General features: G+C 40.5%; 1 protein-coding gene across 3 annotated transcripts in view; it reads right to left on the reverse strand.

Moving 5' to 3' along the window:
* MORC4 (MORC family CW-type zinc finger 4) overlaps nt 1-17,170 on the reverse strand; it is a 60,062-nt gene extending 42,892 nt beyond the window's left edge. For 2 of the 3 annotated variants that reach the window (XM_054472412.2, XM_054472410.2), the window contains exons 1-5: nt 16,793-17,170; nt 16,602-16,674; nt 10,167-10,299; nt 2,883-3,101; nt 1,999-2,145 (exon numbers count right to left, since the gene is read on the reverse strand). In XM_054472412.2, the coding sequence (XP_054328387.1) occupies nt 1,999-2,145; nt 2,883-3,101; nt 10,167-10,299; nt 16,602-16,674; nt 16,793-16,894 (674 nt within the window). In that variant the 5' untranslated portion in view covers nt 16,895-17,170. The remainder of the gene's footprint in view (nt 1-1,998; nt 2,146-2,882; nt 3,102-10,166; nt 10,300-16,601; nt 16,675-16,792) is intronic. The other variant, XM_063660826.1, reaches the window with a different exon arrangement.
* Nucleotides 17,171-18,377: the final 1,207 nt, after the last annotated feature.

Genomic DNA, 18,377 nt, shown 5'->3' on the forward strand with positions numbered 1-18,377 from the left:
GTTGTCATATCTGTGCTCAAAATGTTTTAGATTTTGCAGCATTTCAGATTTTAGATTTTTGGATTAGGGAAAGTCAACCTGTATACCACCTAGTACCATATGCATAACTGGGAAACGACATACAAAGAAAAAGTTCTGTTTAAGATATGTAAATCACTGGAAATACCTCAAAAAATTCTTTGTAATACAAACTATATTACTTGAAGTTTTCTCAGTAGGACACAGGGAAGATCTAAATTACCAATGTGTGAGTCACACTTCTTTTAATTGTTAAATACAGTACTCTCTATATAAACCAGCATTGTTTTTATTTGTTTTACCCAGGTAAATGAGACAAAATACTTCACTTAAGGAGAAAACGATGAATACATTTATCTGATAATCTTTTCTATTAAACATATCAGTAATACCTCTATTTTATATTAAAGGTTTTTAGGGTTATTTTTTAGTGTTTAGGTGTTATATTCTTAAATGTATTCCATTAGACATGCTAAGATTAAACACATGAAATAGCATAAAGTAGTTCTAGATTGTTTTATTAGTTTTGAAGACATGATCTTAACCTAGTCTCATCATAGTTCATATTTATCTGATTCAAAGATTTTTTCTACTTCTTCTTTTTTTTTTTTTTTAAGAGACAGGGTCTCACTTTGTTGCCCAGGCTGGTCTCAAATTCCTGGCCTCAAGTGATCCTCCTGCCTTGGCCTCCCAAAGTACTGGAATTACAGGTGTGAGCCACCACACCTGGCCAGATTTTTCTACTTCTAATCCAGCTACTGTGAAAGCACTAATACAGAATTCCTTATTTTTTAAAGATCTTATTGTGCTTTGTTTACTCTATTTTTTTTCTCATACTTCATTGTCATTGTCTAATAGGTAAAATAACTATCAATTACCAAACTTAAAAAAATGCCTATTGGCCAGGCACGGTGGCTCACGCCAGTAATAGAGGCTGGTGTGGGTGGATCACTTGAGGTCAGGAGTACAAGATCAGCCCGGCCAACAGGGCAAAACCCCGTCTCTAGAAAAAAATATAAAAATTAGCCAGACGTGGTGGCGCACACCTGTAATCCCAGCTACTCGAGAAGCTGAGGCATGAGAATCACTTGAACCCAGGAGGTGAAAGTTACAGTGAACCAAGTTTGCACCACTGCACTCCAGCCTGGGCAAGAGAGACTCTGTCTCAAAAAAGAAAATGTCCATGAATATGAAATAGATATTTATAAAGGATTCTGAGGAGCTTAGAATATGCTAAACTGTCTTAATTATCTGTGGCAGTAGCCTCAGGATATGTGTGTTTCCACCTTAAACATGCCACATTTTACCAACAAAAACCACTATCTCAAACAGAACTCTGTTTTTCTTTTTTCTTTTTCTTTTTTTTTTTTTTTTGAGACAGAGTCTCACTCTGTCACCAGGCTGGAGTGCAGAGGCGCGATCTTGGCTCACTGCAACCTCCACCTCCTGGGTTCAAGTGATTCTCCTGCCTCAGCCTCCCAAGTAGCTGGGACTACAGGCACGCACCACCATGCCCAGCTAATTTTTGTATTTTTTTTTTTAATAGAGACGGGGTTTCACCATGTTGGCCAGGATGGTGTCGATCTCTCAACCTCATGATCTGCCCACCTCAGCCTCCCAAAGTGCTGGGATTACAAGCATGAGCCACCGTGCCCTGCCAGAACTCTTGTTTTTCTAAGACAAAGTTACATAAAAGTATGGAATGAGATATAAATATATATTAAAATTTATCTACTTTGCTTCTCTAAAAAGAGTTATTAAAATGTGCTAGGCCAATCACAGTGGCTCACACTTGTAATCCCAATAATTTGGGAGGCTAAGGAGGGAATATCACTTGAAGCCAGGTGTTCGAGACCAGCCTGGGCAACATAATGAGATCCTGTCTTTTTATAAAAATTTTAAAAGTTAAAATTAAGTAAAAAATGTGTTTCATCATACTACCTTTGTTTATTAGAATCTATCACCCTTGGAATACTATACCTGCGGATGTTCCAAATGAGAACACGAGTGCCTTTTTTGCCTGGGATGGCATCAAACTGGGCGAGCAGGTCATTTTCACGGTTGAAAATGGAATAGTTCAAGATGGCTTCTAGGCTGGGCAATGAATCCTCGGTAATAATCATTTTTTGTAAAATCAAATATAGTCAAAGAAAAAATAATATCTTAGGATGCTATTGAGAAGGAAGATCTGCCCTTTGGGTTGCATATTTAGACAAAACTACAGACATAAAGCATGCATATTACTGCCATAGAAGGAGGAAAGGTGAAAAATGGAGAAAGGTTGTGGAGACAAGCTCCAAAATCAGTTGCCCATGCAGAATATAGCTTCAAAGATATCATGTAAACAAAGTCTTATATTTAAAAGATCAAAGGCTTAATTTTTTAACTTCTTTGGAAGCAATAAGTTAAAACCTTATTGCTATACTGTTCCAGTCAAGACAACCAGGTGTCTAACAGAAGTAACAGCTGTGCAGACATAAGGAAATGAGCTATTCTGCTATTATATAAGCTGATAAATAGTATGTTTCTAGGCCTATTAATGCAAATGTAGCTATCCTTAGTAAAAAAAAAAAAAAGGAAGGCCTTCAGAGCTTTACCATCGGGTGGTGGTAGAGCAGAGATATACTATATAGATCAAACTGCCTAACAATGAAAATTTCAATATAGCAAAAACATTTCTAAGCTTATGTCAATGTTCTATTTATTTTTTAAATATTTAATAGAGAAAAATCCCAGTTAAATTTAAGACATTTGAATACCTCTTTTAAAACTTCTGATAGTTGGATTTGACCTGAAGAGGTTCCTATCAAAACACTCAGATTAGACTAATTTTTAACCAACATTCTCCATTTCCAGAAAGGATATTGTTTTGCTGGTTGAATGGAACAATCGGTACAATAACTGCCTGGGCCTGGACACATTCCAGATAGGTCTGTGATAGAAGTCCAACAGCGAGAGTACCCCCATTCTTGGTGAAGACAAGGGCGTCCTTTCCTAGCCGCATGGAGCCTGACTTGAAACCATTACCAAAGACCCCAATGGGACACTGGCTCTTCTTTATTACTTTATCTGTAAAGCCAAAGCTGCAATTACACAAGAAAAAACAAATCAGAAAAAAAGAAATCAGAAAGGTAAAAAGCATCCTAAGATAGGTGACAGGCAGAATATTTGGCCTACAAATAAATAACACTTGTAAAAAGTCCTTCCTTTTTTATTCCTTTTGGTATTTATGGGCAAAATTATTAGGTTAAAAACACAGGAAATTACTATGGGGTAATGGGACTAATTTTCCTGGGTGGTTTGTGTGTACATAAATAGTTCCATTACGTGAGAGTCACACTTTGTAAATGTAAAAAAGGGCCCCTTTTCACCAGCTAACATAGCTGGAGAAGGCCTTGGGCAGCTGTCTTTCTTGTCTAGATAAAACAGCTCTGATTGCTGTAGAAGTAAAGTTAGGGTAAGGTGAAAAGTGTAGTTATCTAGAGAGGGTAACAAAAGTTCTAGATATTGTCATTGGTCAGAGGTACTAGATTAGGCATCTCCTAACCTGTTTATATCATCCTCTAGAAATCTGAAAGTCAGGGATCATATATCTTGACAATTTCAACTCTCCACTCAAAGGATAACCCTTCCAATTCTTAGTCTCTGTTCCATCTGCTGGGACAGTTCATTGGAATGTGGCCAAAGGATAAAAATAGGTAGTTCTGCCTCTGAATATCAGCAAACAGTTGCAGTATAAAGTCTCTCTTGCTCTATTAAGGACCTTTCACTTAGGCACCTCAACAATCTCTGTAGCCCCCTTTTGATCAGCTTAATCTGGAAGCCAGAACCTTTCCCTTCCTTGTATTTTCCATTCAGGTGCACACCAAAATAACAGAACTTTAAAAATTAAAAATAAAATGATTATATATCTTCCCTCACCATCAATAAAACTAATTGTAAGAATTGTTTCTCAGGATGAGAAGGAGAAATGAATAGAGTTTGGCGAATGAGTACAAACTTATAGTTAGATAGAAGAAAAAAGTTCTAATGTTCCATAGCAGACCAGGGTGACTATAATTAGCAATAATACATCATATATTTCAAAGTAGCTAGAAAAGAGGAGTTCCAATGTTACCAACATATAAATTATCAAGGTGATGGAAACCCCAAACACCCTCACATGATCATTACACATTGTATGCATGTATAAAGTACTCACATGTACCCCATAAATATGTAAAATATTAGATATCAATAAAGGAAAAAAATTATACTAAAAATGATTGTTTCTCTCCAGATTGACTAATTTTACAATGTTGTGCACTATCATTCATTCAATAAATATTTAAACTAAGCACCTACAATGTGCCAAGCATTGGGCTAAGCACTAGAGACAATTTTTAATAAGAGACATGATTCTTGCCTTCAGAGTTTATAGTCTAAGGAAGGACTTCATATATTACAGATTAGGTGCTTCTCAACATCAATAAAATAGATACTCTTGGCAGACCATGACTGAGCAGGCTGATCTTTAACAATTTTACTCTTTTGAGCATGGAGAGCTGAGGTATCTGATTTCTACTTCCTGAAGGTTGTGGTTTTGTGTTTACTCACTAAGAAAGGGAACCACCTTTTAATTTTCTATTTCAAAGCATTATACAATAATATGATATGTCCTCCTAGAGTAGACACTTTATAGGAGCTGTGTGTATCCTACAAATAAATCTAGTGACAGAAAAAGGTAATTTCCATGGCAGCAGTCCTTTGGGGGGAAAAAAAAGAAAAAGAATTTCAGTTTGTGTTGCCTATGGGCTTTAGTATTCCAGGATACAGACTTATAATAGTAAGATTCAGGCATTCCCATTCTTCTTGTGGAAGAATTGGCTTTTTAAAAAAATGGGTTTGTTATGAGGATTAAATTATATACTGTATGCAAAATACATTAAGTATAAAGTAGTATTCAAACATTAATTTTAAACTAACTCTAGAAGTCATTCTGATAGCTGTCATGTGCTATCCCCTACTCCTACTTCAGACCTAAGGTCACACCTAAAACTCAGGGCTCTTCATAAATAGTAATCTTACATACCACTTCAAATGAATTTGTATCGTTAACCGGACTTTAACTTTCTCTTATACCACAAAAGCTTCAATTAGGTGATCAAGGGAAAGTGGTGAAAATAGGGAGATTACAACTCCCTTAATTTTTTAGCCTCTTCCACCATCTATCACCTCTTTTTCCCTTTGAAAGTATAAACCCTCACTGTGTTAATCTGAGGAGACCAAATGATGATACAAGGTTGAGAAGATAAGTAGTAGTGCCAGGCCAGAACCAGAATGGAAAAGGATAAGAATAATGAGAACAGAGGAGCTATAAACTCTGGATTTTTGTTGTTGTTACTGTGTTTCACTTAACTCTTCCTGTGTGCTTTTTTATTCCACCTAAGTTCTCATGTTCGGCATTCTATTTAAATGCAAACTGGCAGAATGAATGTCAGGTACCAGTCAAATAACTACCTAACACAAAAGCCCTCACCACACATAATAATAGAATTGTAGGAATGAATTTGATGGTTTGCTATAGCTCAGTAATAATTTTCCACAGAGCTAACTTGGCTTAGGTGGTTTATATTTGCTAAGTCAGTCCTGCTCTATCCTCTCATGTGAGAGACAACACTGTTTACACATCAAGGTGGCTTGGATACCAGCATTTTTAGTGGAATCCAAAAATACAGCAGCTTGCTCTGGAGTATCTTAAAATGTCAAGAATCCAGAATCCAGAGAGGTAAATTTAAATTGGGACTCTGCCGTGACACGTGTTTACCTATGTAACAACCCTTCACGTGTACCTCCAAACCAAAAATAAAAGTTAAGAAAAATAATAAATAAATAAAGACTCTGACCAATGAAACAAACCTTGGCAAAATCCATGGGTGCACAAAGGCAAGCACTGCTATTTCCTAGGTATACTTGTGATTTAATATGTAATATAAAAGAATGAAAGAGTGCTAAGCAGACTGTTATTCTCCAGCTATTGTTTTAGAAGAATACACCTGCTAGGAAGTGCGTTTCTGAGCACAGGTAGCAAATACCTTCTGTGGTTCTGTGGCTGTTTTTAGTCTTTGAACTTTGAAAGAAGTTTTCCACCTTGCTGAAAAAGGCAGCTGAATATACAGACTAACTGATCCACACACTAGCCCCAGAAGCTAAAGATAATTAGTTGTGGACCTTAAAGGAACTTAATAATAGGTTTTTCCTTTTTAATTTGATTTTCATGAAACTCTATGTTTATGGAAGAAACTGTTGCTACAGTTACACAACTATTTTATCAGCCTGAAAATAGAGTTGCATAAAGAGTTGGAAAGTGTGGACAGGGTAACAACAAATGTTAGAGGTCAAATAGAACTTCTGTAGGCTTAATAAATTTGCATAATTACTTCTATTATTTTTTCCAAATACAAAAGTAATATGCCTTCAAGTAGAAAACAGCACCAGGCATGGTGGCTCATGCCTGTAATCCCAGCACTTTGGGAGGCTGAGGCAGGTGGATCACTTCAGTTAGGGAGTTCAAGACCAGCTGACCAACATGGCGAAACCCCGTCTCTACTAAAAATACAAAATTAGCCGGGCGTGGTGGCGCATGCCTGTAATCCCAGCTACTTGGGAGGCTGAGGCAGGAGAATCACCTGAATCCGGGAGGTGGAGGTTGCAGTGAGCCAAGATCACACCATTGCACTCCAGCCTGGGCAACAAGAGGGAAACTCCACCCCCAAAAAAAAAAACAAAAAACAAAAACAAACAAACAAAAAACCAGAAAACATAGAATCCTTCGGGCCAGGCGTGGTGGCTCATGCCTGTAATCCCAGCATTTTGGGAGGCCGAGGCGGGTGAATCACAAGGTCAAGAGATGGAGACCATCCTGGCTGCCAACATGGTAAAACCCCGTCTCTACTAAAAATACAAAAATTAGCTGGGTATGGCGGCACGCACTTGTAGTCCCAGCTACGCGGGAGGCTGAGGCAGGAAAATTGCTTGAACCCAGGAGGCGGAGGTTGCAGTGAGCCCAGATCGCGCCACTGCACTCCAGCCCGGCGACAGAGCAAAACTCCATCTAAAAAAAAAAATAAAATAGAATCCCTTGCTAGAAGTTAGGATTGGACTAAATAATCTCTTTTATTTTTATTTATTTATTTATTTTATTTATTTATTTTTGAGACAAGGTCTCCCTCTGTTGCCCAAGCTGGATTACAATGGCACAATCTCAGCTCACTGCAACCTCCGCTTCCTGGGTTCAAGCGATCCTCCCACCTCAGCCTCCCGAGTAGCAGGGACTACAGGTGCATGCCAAAATGTTTGGCTAACTTTTGTATTTTTTTGTAAGGATGGTGTCCCCCTGTGTTGCCCAGGCAGGTATCAAACTCCTGGACTCAGGCGATCTGCCTGCCTTGGCCTTTGGAAGTGCTAGAATTATAGGCATGAGCCAACATGCTTGGCCTTAAATAATCTCTTTTAAATAAATGGTATCTTCACCAGGCACGGTAGCCCATGCCTGTAATCTCAGCACTTTGGGAGGCTGAGGCGGGCTGATCACTTCGGGTCAGGAGTTCAAGACCAGCCTGGCCAACACGGTGAAACCCCGTCTCTACTAAAAATACAAAAATTAGCTGGGCGTGATTGTACCTGCCTGTAATCCCAGCTTCTTGGGAGGCTGAGGCAGGAGAGTTGTGTGAACCCGGGAGGCAGAGGTTGCAATGAGCTGAGATCATGCCATTGCACTCCAGCCTGGGGGACAAGAGTGAAACTACGTCTCAAAAAAAATTTTTTTTTAATTAAAAAAAATGGTATCTTCTAGCTGATTCAAGTTTGTTTCAAAATACAATCACAAATAAAATTCAGTACATATATTACATTAAGGACTCATTAAAATAATTTTCTAAAATTATTTTTTAAATAGGAGGAACAATTGCCCAGCTCAAATTGGTGGGAAACATATTTGGTATGATAGGGAAAATTCTATAGCTAAGAAAGTTTCTGCCTATTTTGCTCCTTGGGGAGGGAACAAAAAATTTGAATGGGTGATACTCATCCTTCATATTTCAATTTGAATGTCATTTCTTCAGGGTAGCCTTTTTTAATTCCCTAGACTAGATTAGATCCCTGTTATATGCTCTCAAAGAAACTGTGCTCTACCTTCATAGCACTTACCACTGGGTGGAATAACCTATTTAGTTATATTACTAGTCAATTTTGTTCTTTCTCACTAAGCTGTCAGCCAAGAATCATGTCTATCTGGTTCACCACTTTATCTCCAGTGCCTTGCACACAGGTGCTCAATAAAAATTTGTTGAATGAATAAATGAATGAATCTGGAACAAAAATTGTGGCAATTATTTTGAAACCATTCTTCTCCTCCCTTCTACCTTATAACTCTAACCAAGTTTCACAGATGTAGTCCCACAGACAAAATGGAAGATCAGATGTGCTGGGCCCACTACTCAACACCCACGTCAATGGGATAAGGTATGATGGGAAGGAGTCATTAAGAAGATAAGCAATTTTCAATGGGTGCGGTGGTTCACACCTGTGATCCCAGCACTTTGGGAGGCTGAGGTGGGCGGATCACTTGAGGTCAGGAGTTCAAGACCAGCCTGGACAACATGGCAAAACCCTGTCTCTACTAAAAATACAAAAAAATTAGCCGGGCATGGTGGCACACGCCTATAATCCCAGCTACTCGGGAGGCTGAGGTACGAGAATCATTTGAAACCAGGAGGCTGAGGTTGCAGTGAGCTGAGATCATGCCACTGCACTCCAGCCTGGGTGATGGAGTGAGACTCTGTCTCAAAAAATAAGAAGACAAGTAATTTTAGGGGGAAAACAACCAACTAGTACATACAGAATTGAACATATAAATGCTTTGGTTCCGTCCCATCTAAAATTGTATTTTTCTCAATATATAATATTAACTTCAGGATATAAAACTGATGTTATAAGTTAAAGGATTGGGCCAACTTTCTACCTTCACTAACATACTGGTCACAATTCTTGTTTCACTTTTAGAGGTTTTCCTCAAATAGTCTTCTAATTAGGAGGGTCTGAGACACAAGGTATACAGACTGCTGAGTGGTAAAACGTAACCACCTACTTTGCCCAAATTTCATTTTTGTTTCTTTGATGAATCAAAGGGATTTCCCTACAAACAGAGTAATTGATTTAGAATACCTACAAGGGTAACTACAACCACATGAATTTGTTTTCCACTTTTATAGTTTGGAGCCCTTTCCCTCCTCCACAGCATTCCACCATTGTTACTCGTGCTTCACACACTCTAGTTCAGGAAGCCACAGGGAGAGTAATCAACCTCATCTGCTAAAAGGAAGAGAGAAGGAAGGAGTTGAAGGAATACTCATATTCCACTGAGTAATATGCGGAGATGATATAGTATAAATTTACGTTCTCAACTACAAATGTTTTAAAGTGATTAAATGAACTGACAGTGGCAATAGAAATCTAGCACCAGCTTCAACAGCTAGAAAGGAGAATTTCCTAAGTTTGTGATTCTAATGCAAAACCTTTAAAGAGTATGTGTCTGAATGCCTTCTATTTACCTTGCATGGGGTTTGATTATACCCGGGTACCTTCATGGTTCTAATCAATAAATCATCCCAACTCCAATACTTCTGATTTAAGAGTGAGTTTAGGTTAATATAAATCGGAGGTCTCGGACCAGTGAAGGCCTCTGGGTCTTTATATTTGCTGTTCTCTTTGTGTGAATTGTCATCCCTTGCTCCCTGCCCCTTTAGCTGGTTAAACTGTACTCACCCTTAGATCTCAGCTTAAATATCATTTTGTCTAGCACACTTTTCCTAACCTCTGGGATCAGATTGGGCTCCCCTGATGACTCGTCTCAAATATTCCGTACCTTCTTATCATTATGCTTATAGCTTTTTATTACTTATTTAATTGTCTGAATTGCCAGCTAGGCTGAAAGCTCTGTGAGGGCAAGAACAGTATTTGTTTCATAACCAGTGCTCTGGCACATAAGAGATGCTTAATAAATATTTGTTGAATGAACAAAAGCAAAGCAAAATATTAATGAAAATTATGAAGCCTTAAATAGGGTTCATGAGCTTAAGACATGAAAAAGACAATGAAGACATTTTTACCTGAGCATTCGGTGTAGTTTATGAGGTGTCATCCCACATCCATCATCGGTAAAGGTCAAACAAGATTTATTCTTGACCTCCTCAACATCTATAAAGACCGTCCTGGCAGATACATCTGGATCTACAGCATTATCTGCAAAAGGTAGAAATCTGCAATATTAGATCCCCTTTTCCAATGTTGTATCAAAATCTCTAGTTCAGTGACTCCAAGACATAGAAAATGTCCTTTATTTCCTTCATTTGGATGTTTGAGAAGGTATCAGGGAGCATTAACGATAGTGCACTTACTAAATTATAGAGAACAAAAGAGATGATAGCAGATTGAGTTCTAAAGCTGATTTCCAGATTTCATATGAGCGATATGCAATCTGCCTTTCCACCTTCAAACTTCAGGGTCTTTAGAAAAAAGTATTAATAACTACTCCCACATACAAAGCATTTTGCTCCATTTTTGTCTCATTACTTCTTGCCTTTTAGCCCCTTTACTGTTTATATACACATACAGTAAAGAGCAGCTACGGAGAAAAGCTGAAGGAGCAACTTTGGTAAAAGATGATGCATATTACACACATTACAGTTTATTTGTGATCATTTTATTTTCTTCTTTCTTACATCACCTCCTCTGTTAAAGAACACAGAGAGTACTGCCATTCCTGTTTATAGCCTAAGAGGCACTGAAAGGGTTAGAGTTTAAAATCAAAAGACTTAATTGTCTGCCTAGATCTCAGTGATGGTAGCAAGCATACTTAGAGGGAGTGATTTTTGCTTAGGTATTTTGTAATAGTTTTAAAGGTAAGGCTGTCCATCCTTTCAGGAAATGGAGAACATAGAATTAAAGTAGAAAAAATACATAGGTTCACAATTCCTCCTGATTTATGTCTTCACAATGAGTTAATTATTTAAGACTCCAAAGACATCAAATATTGCCATAGTCTAACAATTGTGTCACGTCCACAACCCCAGGGGGTGCCACTGTCTAGTTGCCACATGTTTTTGCCACAGGCACCAGTTTACATAATTGTCAATCACTGACAAATGTGGCTCACTGGCCACAATTGAGGGACAGTTTATACAATCTGTTGGATAGGTTCCTTAATCGTTCCTGTCTCTACTAAGCTCTTGGAGCAAGAGAGAGTCCTTCCCTTCCACCCTCTTCCCTTTCCCTGGTATCCTATACTGCTTTAGTGATACCAAAAAGCTAAGCTAAGACAGCCAGGTCAGGTCCTGGCCATACACTTGTTCTATTACTACTGATCAAATTATACCATTTTTTTCCCGGGAACACCCCTTACAATCCAGAGAAGTATTACAAATATGCAAAACACCCATTTTTTATAATACAATTAACGATATCAGTTACAGCCACTTGGATATGTGGAATGTTCATCAAATAAAACAAAACACAGATTAATTTCAAGGGTCACAATGGTATTGCTAGAGTCATTGATAAAACTGTCACTGACTGTAAGCAGAAAACGTCTTAACAGTAGTACGGCATCACCAATAGTCCCAGAAGGGGATTCAGAGGCCTGGTGTAGTCATTTTTTTTTTTTTCCATTTAGAAGGCCCTCAGGGAAAGTTTATTTCATATGAGTAGCAGCCACTTTTTTGTGTTTTTATTTTTTAATTCACATAATAGTTGTACATATTTATAGAATACAATGTGATGTTTTGATACACTTATACAATGTGTAATGATCAAATCAGGATAATTAGCATATTCATTACCTCAAACATTTATCATTTCTTTCATTGGGAACATTCAAAATCTATTCCTCTAGCTATTTGAAAATATACAGTTAATTGTTATTAATTATAGCCATCCTACAGTGCTATAAAACATTAGAACTTATTTCTTTTATCTTAGTTGTAATTTTGTAGCCATTAACCGACCTCTAGCTATCCCCCCTCCCACTCTTCCCAGCCTTTAGTAACTACTATTCCACTTTCTACTTCTAAGCTTATTGCAGTAACCTCCTAACTACTCTTATAAATCCGTATCTCTCTCTTTCAATTTTATACGCTGCTGCAAGATTAACTTTCCTGAAGCACAGCTCTGATCATGACATTCCTCTGCTCAGAAAACTTCAGGCTAAAAAGCCAAACACTGGAGCCTCCCAGTCACACCCTGATCCCAGATGACCTTTTTAACCTCATTCCGTACTTGGTATTTCCAGTAAAAAGACCTGTGTTTGCATCCTGGATCTGCTACTTAGTACTTGTTTAGTTTCCACATAGAAGTTAGAACATTCCACATAGTTTGCCTTCTGTGCCTGGCTTATTTCATTTAACATAATGCCCTTCAAGTTTATCCATGTTGCTGCAAATGACAGTATTTCCTTCTCTTTATGGCTGAATAGTATTCCATTGTGTCTATATATCACATTTTCTTTATCCATTCTTCTGTTGATGGATGATATAGTTAATCTTTAAAGACCAGGTTGGTGGCCTAGGGCCCATATAATGTGGCAAGACAAGAGGGCTAAGTTTTGGCAGGAGTTACAAGTCTGTCCTATAATGGCAGCTTTATCAGAAATGTAGTTCTTTACTTTGTGTAAGAGGCAGCAGTATTTTTCTTTAACTGACTAAAGGATTCAGCATTACACAGCTGCCTACACTGTTTCAAGAACCTTTATTCGGCAAGCAGGCCATGAATTGTGTTGGGACTGATCAGACACTCCTGCTGGCAGACAACCAAAGGCACTGTGACTGATGATACAACTTGTCAATCAACTGGACATCATTTATACACTGAAAACTTTGGACACAGAGGTATTTTTTTCTAACAATTTGTGAACATTCACAATTCAAACATGTAACACATATCAATTGCAACTACATGTTTACCCAACGGTGCATTCAACGAATCAGCTCAAAGGCCTCTCACAAAATCATCTCAATTATTTTCCTCTTTACTGCAAGTTTTGCCCAAACTTTACTAGGTACTTTTTTTTTTTTTTTTTTACAGGAACACACCAAATAGTTTTAACACAGGCACTTCAGGAGTTACAATGTAGCTGCCAGGAGCAGCTCAACATTTTATCTCCTTGGCTGGAAGCTCATGGAATACAAGGCGGAAGGGGCACGCAAGAGGCCAGGGTCAGCTGGAGCAGTAGGGAAAGAGAGATCAGTAGAGAGGCACCAGCAAGCACGGTTTTGTACTTACTTTCAGTTTTACATGGCCTTTCATTCGGTCTCAGCAAATGAAATTACAATAATAATAAGGCTGGCCTCAATAAATGAACTTATGATAACAAGGCACCAATCTGGAGGCTGGTTTCAATCCTACCTCTTGCTGCTTAACCCTCCAAAAATTTACTAATACATGGCAAATGCTATTGGATCCCAGAAAATCTATCTTCTCCCCTAACCCGGCCCATCCAGCCAATGAACAGTTAGCACAATGAAAGAACCCTTACTCCTCTCTCCCTGCCCACCACTTAGGTGAGAAGTGTGCTATCAGATGCTGGAGTGTCTTCATTCCCTAACCTGGCCACACAATCCCATGTGCTACCGGATCACAAGGAGTTTTCTCTCTCCTAACTTGGCTCGTGCTATCCCTTCATGGGAGGACCCCATCTCTGCCTTCCCCTTGCTCTCGTATCTCATCAGAATCTAGGAGGCAATGAGAAACTATCCCATGACAGCCTCCCAGGAGAGATAAGATGGCAAATCGGAGATGGCTTTGAGGTAGTGCTTCACAAGCCTCTCATCCTTTTCTGTTTCACAGCATCATAAGGCTCCCATCCTCCCCTGTTCCAGAAGGATGGCCTATAGGTGGCTACTTGAAAGATTGCCAAGGGTGGAGCTACTGTCCTACATAAATCCTACAGGTATCTGAAAGTATTCCTGCCTAAAGGTAAGGTCATCACCTTTTGTCACAAGCCTATTCTTCCTTTGTAACAAACACACACAAGGTTAGCATTGAAGAGACCACAAATTTGAAATTTAAGTAATTTTCTTATCCCTCCCTCTCCTTTACCCTATACATCCCTAGACTCTCTCATATCCTATTTACTCTATTTCCATTGTCAGTCTCTTACAGAGTTTATTTCCTCTCATCTGGATTATTGCAATAACCTCCTGTCATATAAATCCGTATCTCTCTCTCCTTCAATTTTATACACTGCTGCAAGATTGACTTTCCTGAAGCACAGCTCTGATCATGACATTCCCCTGCTCAGAAAACTTCAGGCTAAAAAGCCAAATATTGGAGCCTACCAGTCACATCCTGATCCCAGATGACCTTTTTAACCTCATCCTTACTTAGTATCTGGAGTAAAAAGGCCTGTGTTTGAGTCCTGGATCTGCTACTTAGTATACATGTAACCTTGGAAAAGTCAGTTAAATTTTCTGAACCTCTTTTTCTTCATCTGCAGGATGAAAATAAATGTTTACCTCAAATGGTAATGTTAAAAAGTTATTTGTGAAAGCTGTTTGTAAACTTTTTAAGTACCTATCGTTTTTACTATTTGTGAACCCCATGCTCTAATTAAACTCCACTCAATATTCTTCATGCCTTTGTTCAAGCAGTTGTTCCTTTTGCCTGGAATTCCTCCCCGCCCATATCCACATGTCCCAATCCTTCAAATCTCAGCTTAAATGTCACCTCCTCCACAAACCCTTTCCTAACCTTCCTCTTCCTCATAAACTTGAAGCCATTCCTCCTTCCTCTGAACTCCCACAGCACTTGTTTATATCTTTGTTTATATATCGATTTCCATTTTGTTGTTAGACAAAGCATAAACCTTCTGTACATGTTTTATCTCCCCTACTAGAAGAGTGAATCTGTGTTGTATTCATTTTTGTGCCTACCACAGTGGCCTTGCGCACAGTGGGTGCTCAATAAATATTTACCAAATGAATGATTCACTAGAAAATTAATACTTAAGTGGAGAAAATGATTGAAGGAAAACCTAAAATGAAAGCTTTGGATTGCCAGTTAACACTTTGCTCTCTCTTTTCCCTGTTATTAATATTTTCACAAATAGTTGTTATTTGGTCTTAAAATCTGTTTGTATACATGTATGTATGCGTGTGTGTGCATAATACATACACATACTCGCGCTCATACTGGACGTCTTAGATCCGGCTTAGGTTCTTTAAGGTAATGCTTATGGCCAAAATCACAAATATTCAAAATTACAAATTGGAAACTCATTAAATCACCTGGAAAGTACAGTAAGCACAGCACAGGTATATCACGTTCTGCACCGTGCCAACCATGAGAGAACAAGACATTTCGGTTTCCCATCCCCCACTATGTAAATCATTACTTTTTGCTCCCTTGTAGTCTTTCTTGTAAATTACATACTTAACTTGGATTGTATTCCATTCTGCAGAGGTTCAGTGCACAGCCCCAAGGCACAGTACCAAACCTCAAAGATACAGTCCCTCTGCTCTAGGGTTCCAAACGTATCAATTCCACTTTTTGCCTTTCACCTTCTAATTAAATTACACATATTGTAAAGCATTCCGCGTTATGGTTAATCATCAAAGGTCTCTATCATTCTTATCACCCTTCCAAGTAAGTCTCCTGCTACCCATTGACTTCTTACCCAAGATAACTCTCATGGCATGGCCACAGTGACTGCTTAAGTAGAGACCGGGGTTCATTTGGGGAGCTTTGAAAACATTTTCAAGAGTTTGTTCTGTGCAACCTTGCCCATAAACACTTCTTCCTTCTTTCGATTTTCAAAGCATGTATAATGCGACCTGTATGCTGCTGCGTTTTGTGCAGGACTGCGTTTCTTCTTTGCTTTCCACAGAGTAGCACACTACTGCAAAAACTGGTGTAATTGGCTTGAAGGGATCAACTAAAAACGCTTCAAAAGCAAACACCGGTGGAGCGAGAGGTTAAGTTCTCAATATTCATTCCAGCGGTGTGAGGGCGCTCGTGGACCACGGACCTAGCCCTCCGCAGTAGCAGGGAGCCAAATGCACTCGTGTCATCTCTTAAGAGATGTCCCATCATTCCTAACTTTCTTGTCTCAAAAGTTAAGGAACTCCGCTTTCCAGACCTTTCCCCCAGGACCCGCCTCGGTCCTCTACAACGCCCCTCTGCTAGCTAGGCATCCTCCGTCGGTCGCCAGCCCCTACGGAGCCCAGCTGCCTCGGGGCCCGAGGTTTTTATGCATCTCCTTTTGATTACTAAGCTATCCTAAAGTGCCCGAACATCACGAGCGCGAGAGAAAAACCACACTGGTGTCTTTAACGCTTCAGACACACCTCGTTTCCTCCGTTTTATGAGCGGAACCTAGTTCCTGGAGAGAGAGCCATCCCCCTCCTCCGCCTGCGGAGCCGGGGCCGGTTCCGAGGCCCCCACCCCAGCCCCGGCCCGCCCCGCGCGGCTCTGCGCATTCCTCTCGCGTCCGCGGCACCACGCTGGCACCACTGCCTCGGGCGAACACGGCCGGGCCCGCCCTCGCCACTCACCTAGCAGCTCCGCGATGGCACTGAAGGGTCGCGTGTGGCTGCTGGAGTTGCTCTGGAGGTAGCGGGGGCTCATCTGGGGGCGAGAGAAGGTCCCGTCCCGCGTGAGGCCTCGGCCCGCCGGGCCCTCCCCGCGCGCCCCCCGCAGCCCAGGGGCCCGCGCGCGCGTCCGCCCCCTCGGGCCCCGGACCTACCGTGCTCAGGCGGATCCCGAAGGCCTGCGGGCCGCCGCCGGGCCGGGCCAGCCCGCAGCCCGGCGCGCCAGGGCCGGCGGGGGCCCCTCGGTACAGGAGCATTTTTTTGGCCGCCACGGTACCCGTCTGCTGCCGCCGGACCCCTGGCCCGGCGGTCCGGGACTAGCCCTCGCTCACTTCCACTCGCAGCTGGCGGCGACCGTCCGGGACCGGCCCTCCCTCGCTCCCACTCGCAGCTGGCGGAGGCGGAGCGCGCTCCAGCCACCTGTCCCGGGCGGGAGGGGTGAAGCCGGCTGAGGCAAGCGGCGGCTCCGCCCTGTCAGCACCTCTACCGACCCGGCAACTGCCCGGGCTGCCTCTGGGCCGTACAGAAATATGGCGACCTCCTGACAGCCGCTCCTTGATCCCCGCCCCTAATTAATTATTGGCGTTTGCCATAGGCCAGGCCGCCGAGCGGGAAAGCGCGGGGGACGGGGGGGGGGGGGGGGGCGGGGGCGCGTGGGGAGGGGCGTGAATGAAGCAAGAGGAGGGAGAGCCTGTATGGGATTTCTGGAACCTAGTCCCGCTTAGGCTGCATGACTAACAGGCAAGATAAGACAAGTCTTTCAAGTTCTAAAGACTACAGTGTTGCTATCTGGGAAGATAGCAAGCTCGCCTGATGGGAAAACATTCTACCTACTCTGCCTCAAATGCCTCCAGAAGCGCCCAGAACTTTCTGGAAGGCAATTAGCAAACTATCTCCAAAGTCTTGCTAGCATGCAGGGACGGTGTTTCTAAAAGGAGAAGTTGGATTCACTTAAATACCGCCAAGTAGGGGATTGGTCGAGTTACCAAGTATGCATAAAATGAAATACCATGCAGTTCTTAAAGGCCATGTTTGTAGATAAGTATGTGTTGATGTAGAAAAATATTCATGAAGGAATGAAGAAAACAAGGAGTTACAACATATTGTGGAACGCATGATGCCTTTTCTATTGGAAAAACAAGTATATATGTATGCATATATACATATATACATATGCATGCATACACACATATACACACACATACATACATACATATACACACACACACACACACACACACACACACAATGAAAACCACTTGATATACACCAAGATGATATCTCTGGGTCTGGAACTAGACACTTTTTTCCTTTTTTCTTACCTGTGTTTTCTAATATACTATAAATATACACTGATAATAGAAAAACAGATTCATTAAAAATATATGTAATGTTCTATGGCATGAATGAACTATAATTTATTTGACCATTCCTTTATGGTAATTTAGGTTGTCCTCTTTTTTTAATTTTGACAATACAAAAAATGCTCCTTCACACACTCACGTACAGGTCATTAATTTCTGATACTGTTATCTCCACAGAATGAATTCCAAAAGATGAGACTGCTGCATCTAATAGCATGTGCATGGCTTAATCTTAATAAATACTGTAAGATAGGCAATTTGCCCTCCCAGCAACAATCAGCGCTATTTTGCCATGTTCATAGCACTAGATGGTCCCAATCTTTTAACTTTTTGACAGTCTTTTCAATAAAAAATAGTATCTCCTTATTGTTCTAAT

Source organism: Pongo pygmaeus, chromosome X (genome assembly GCF_028885625.2).
Source record: "Pongo pygmaeus isolate AG05252 chromosome X, NHGRI_mPonPyg2-v2.0_pri, whole genome shotgun sequence".
NCBI lineage: Eukaryota > Metazoa > Chordata > Mammalia > Primates > Hominidae > Pongo > Pongo pygmaeus.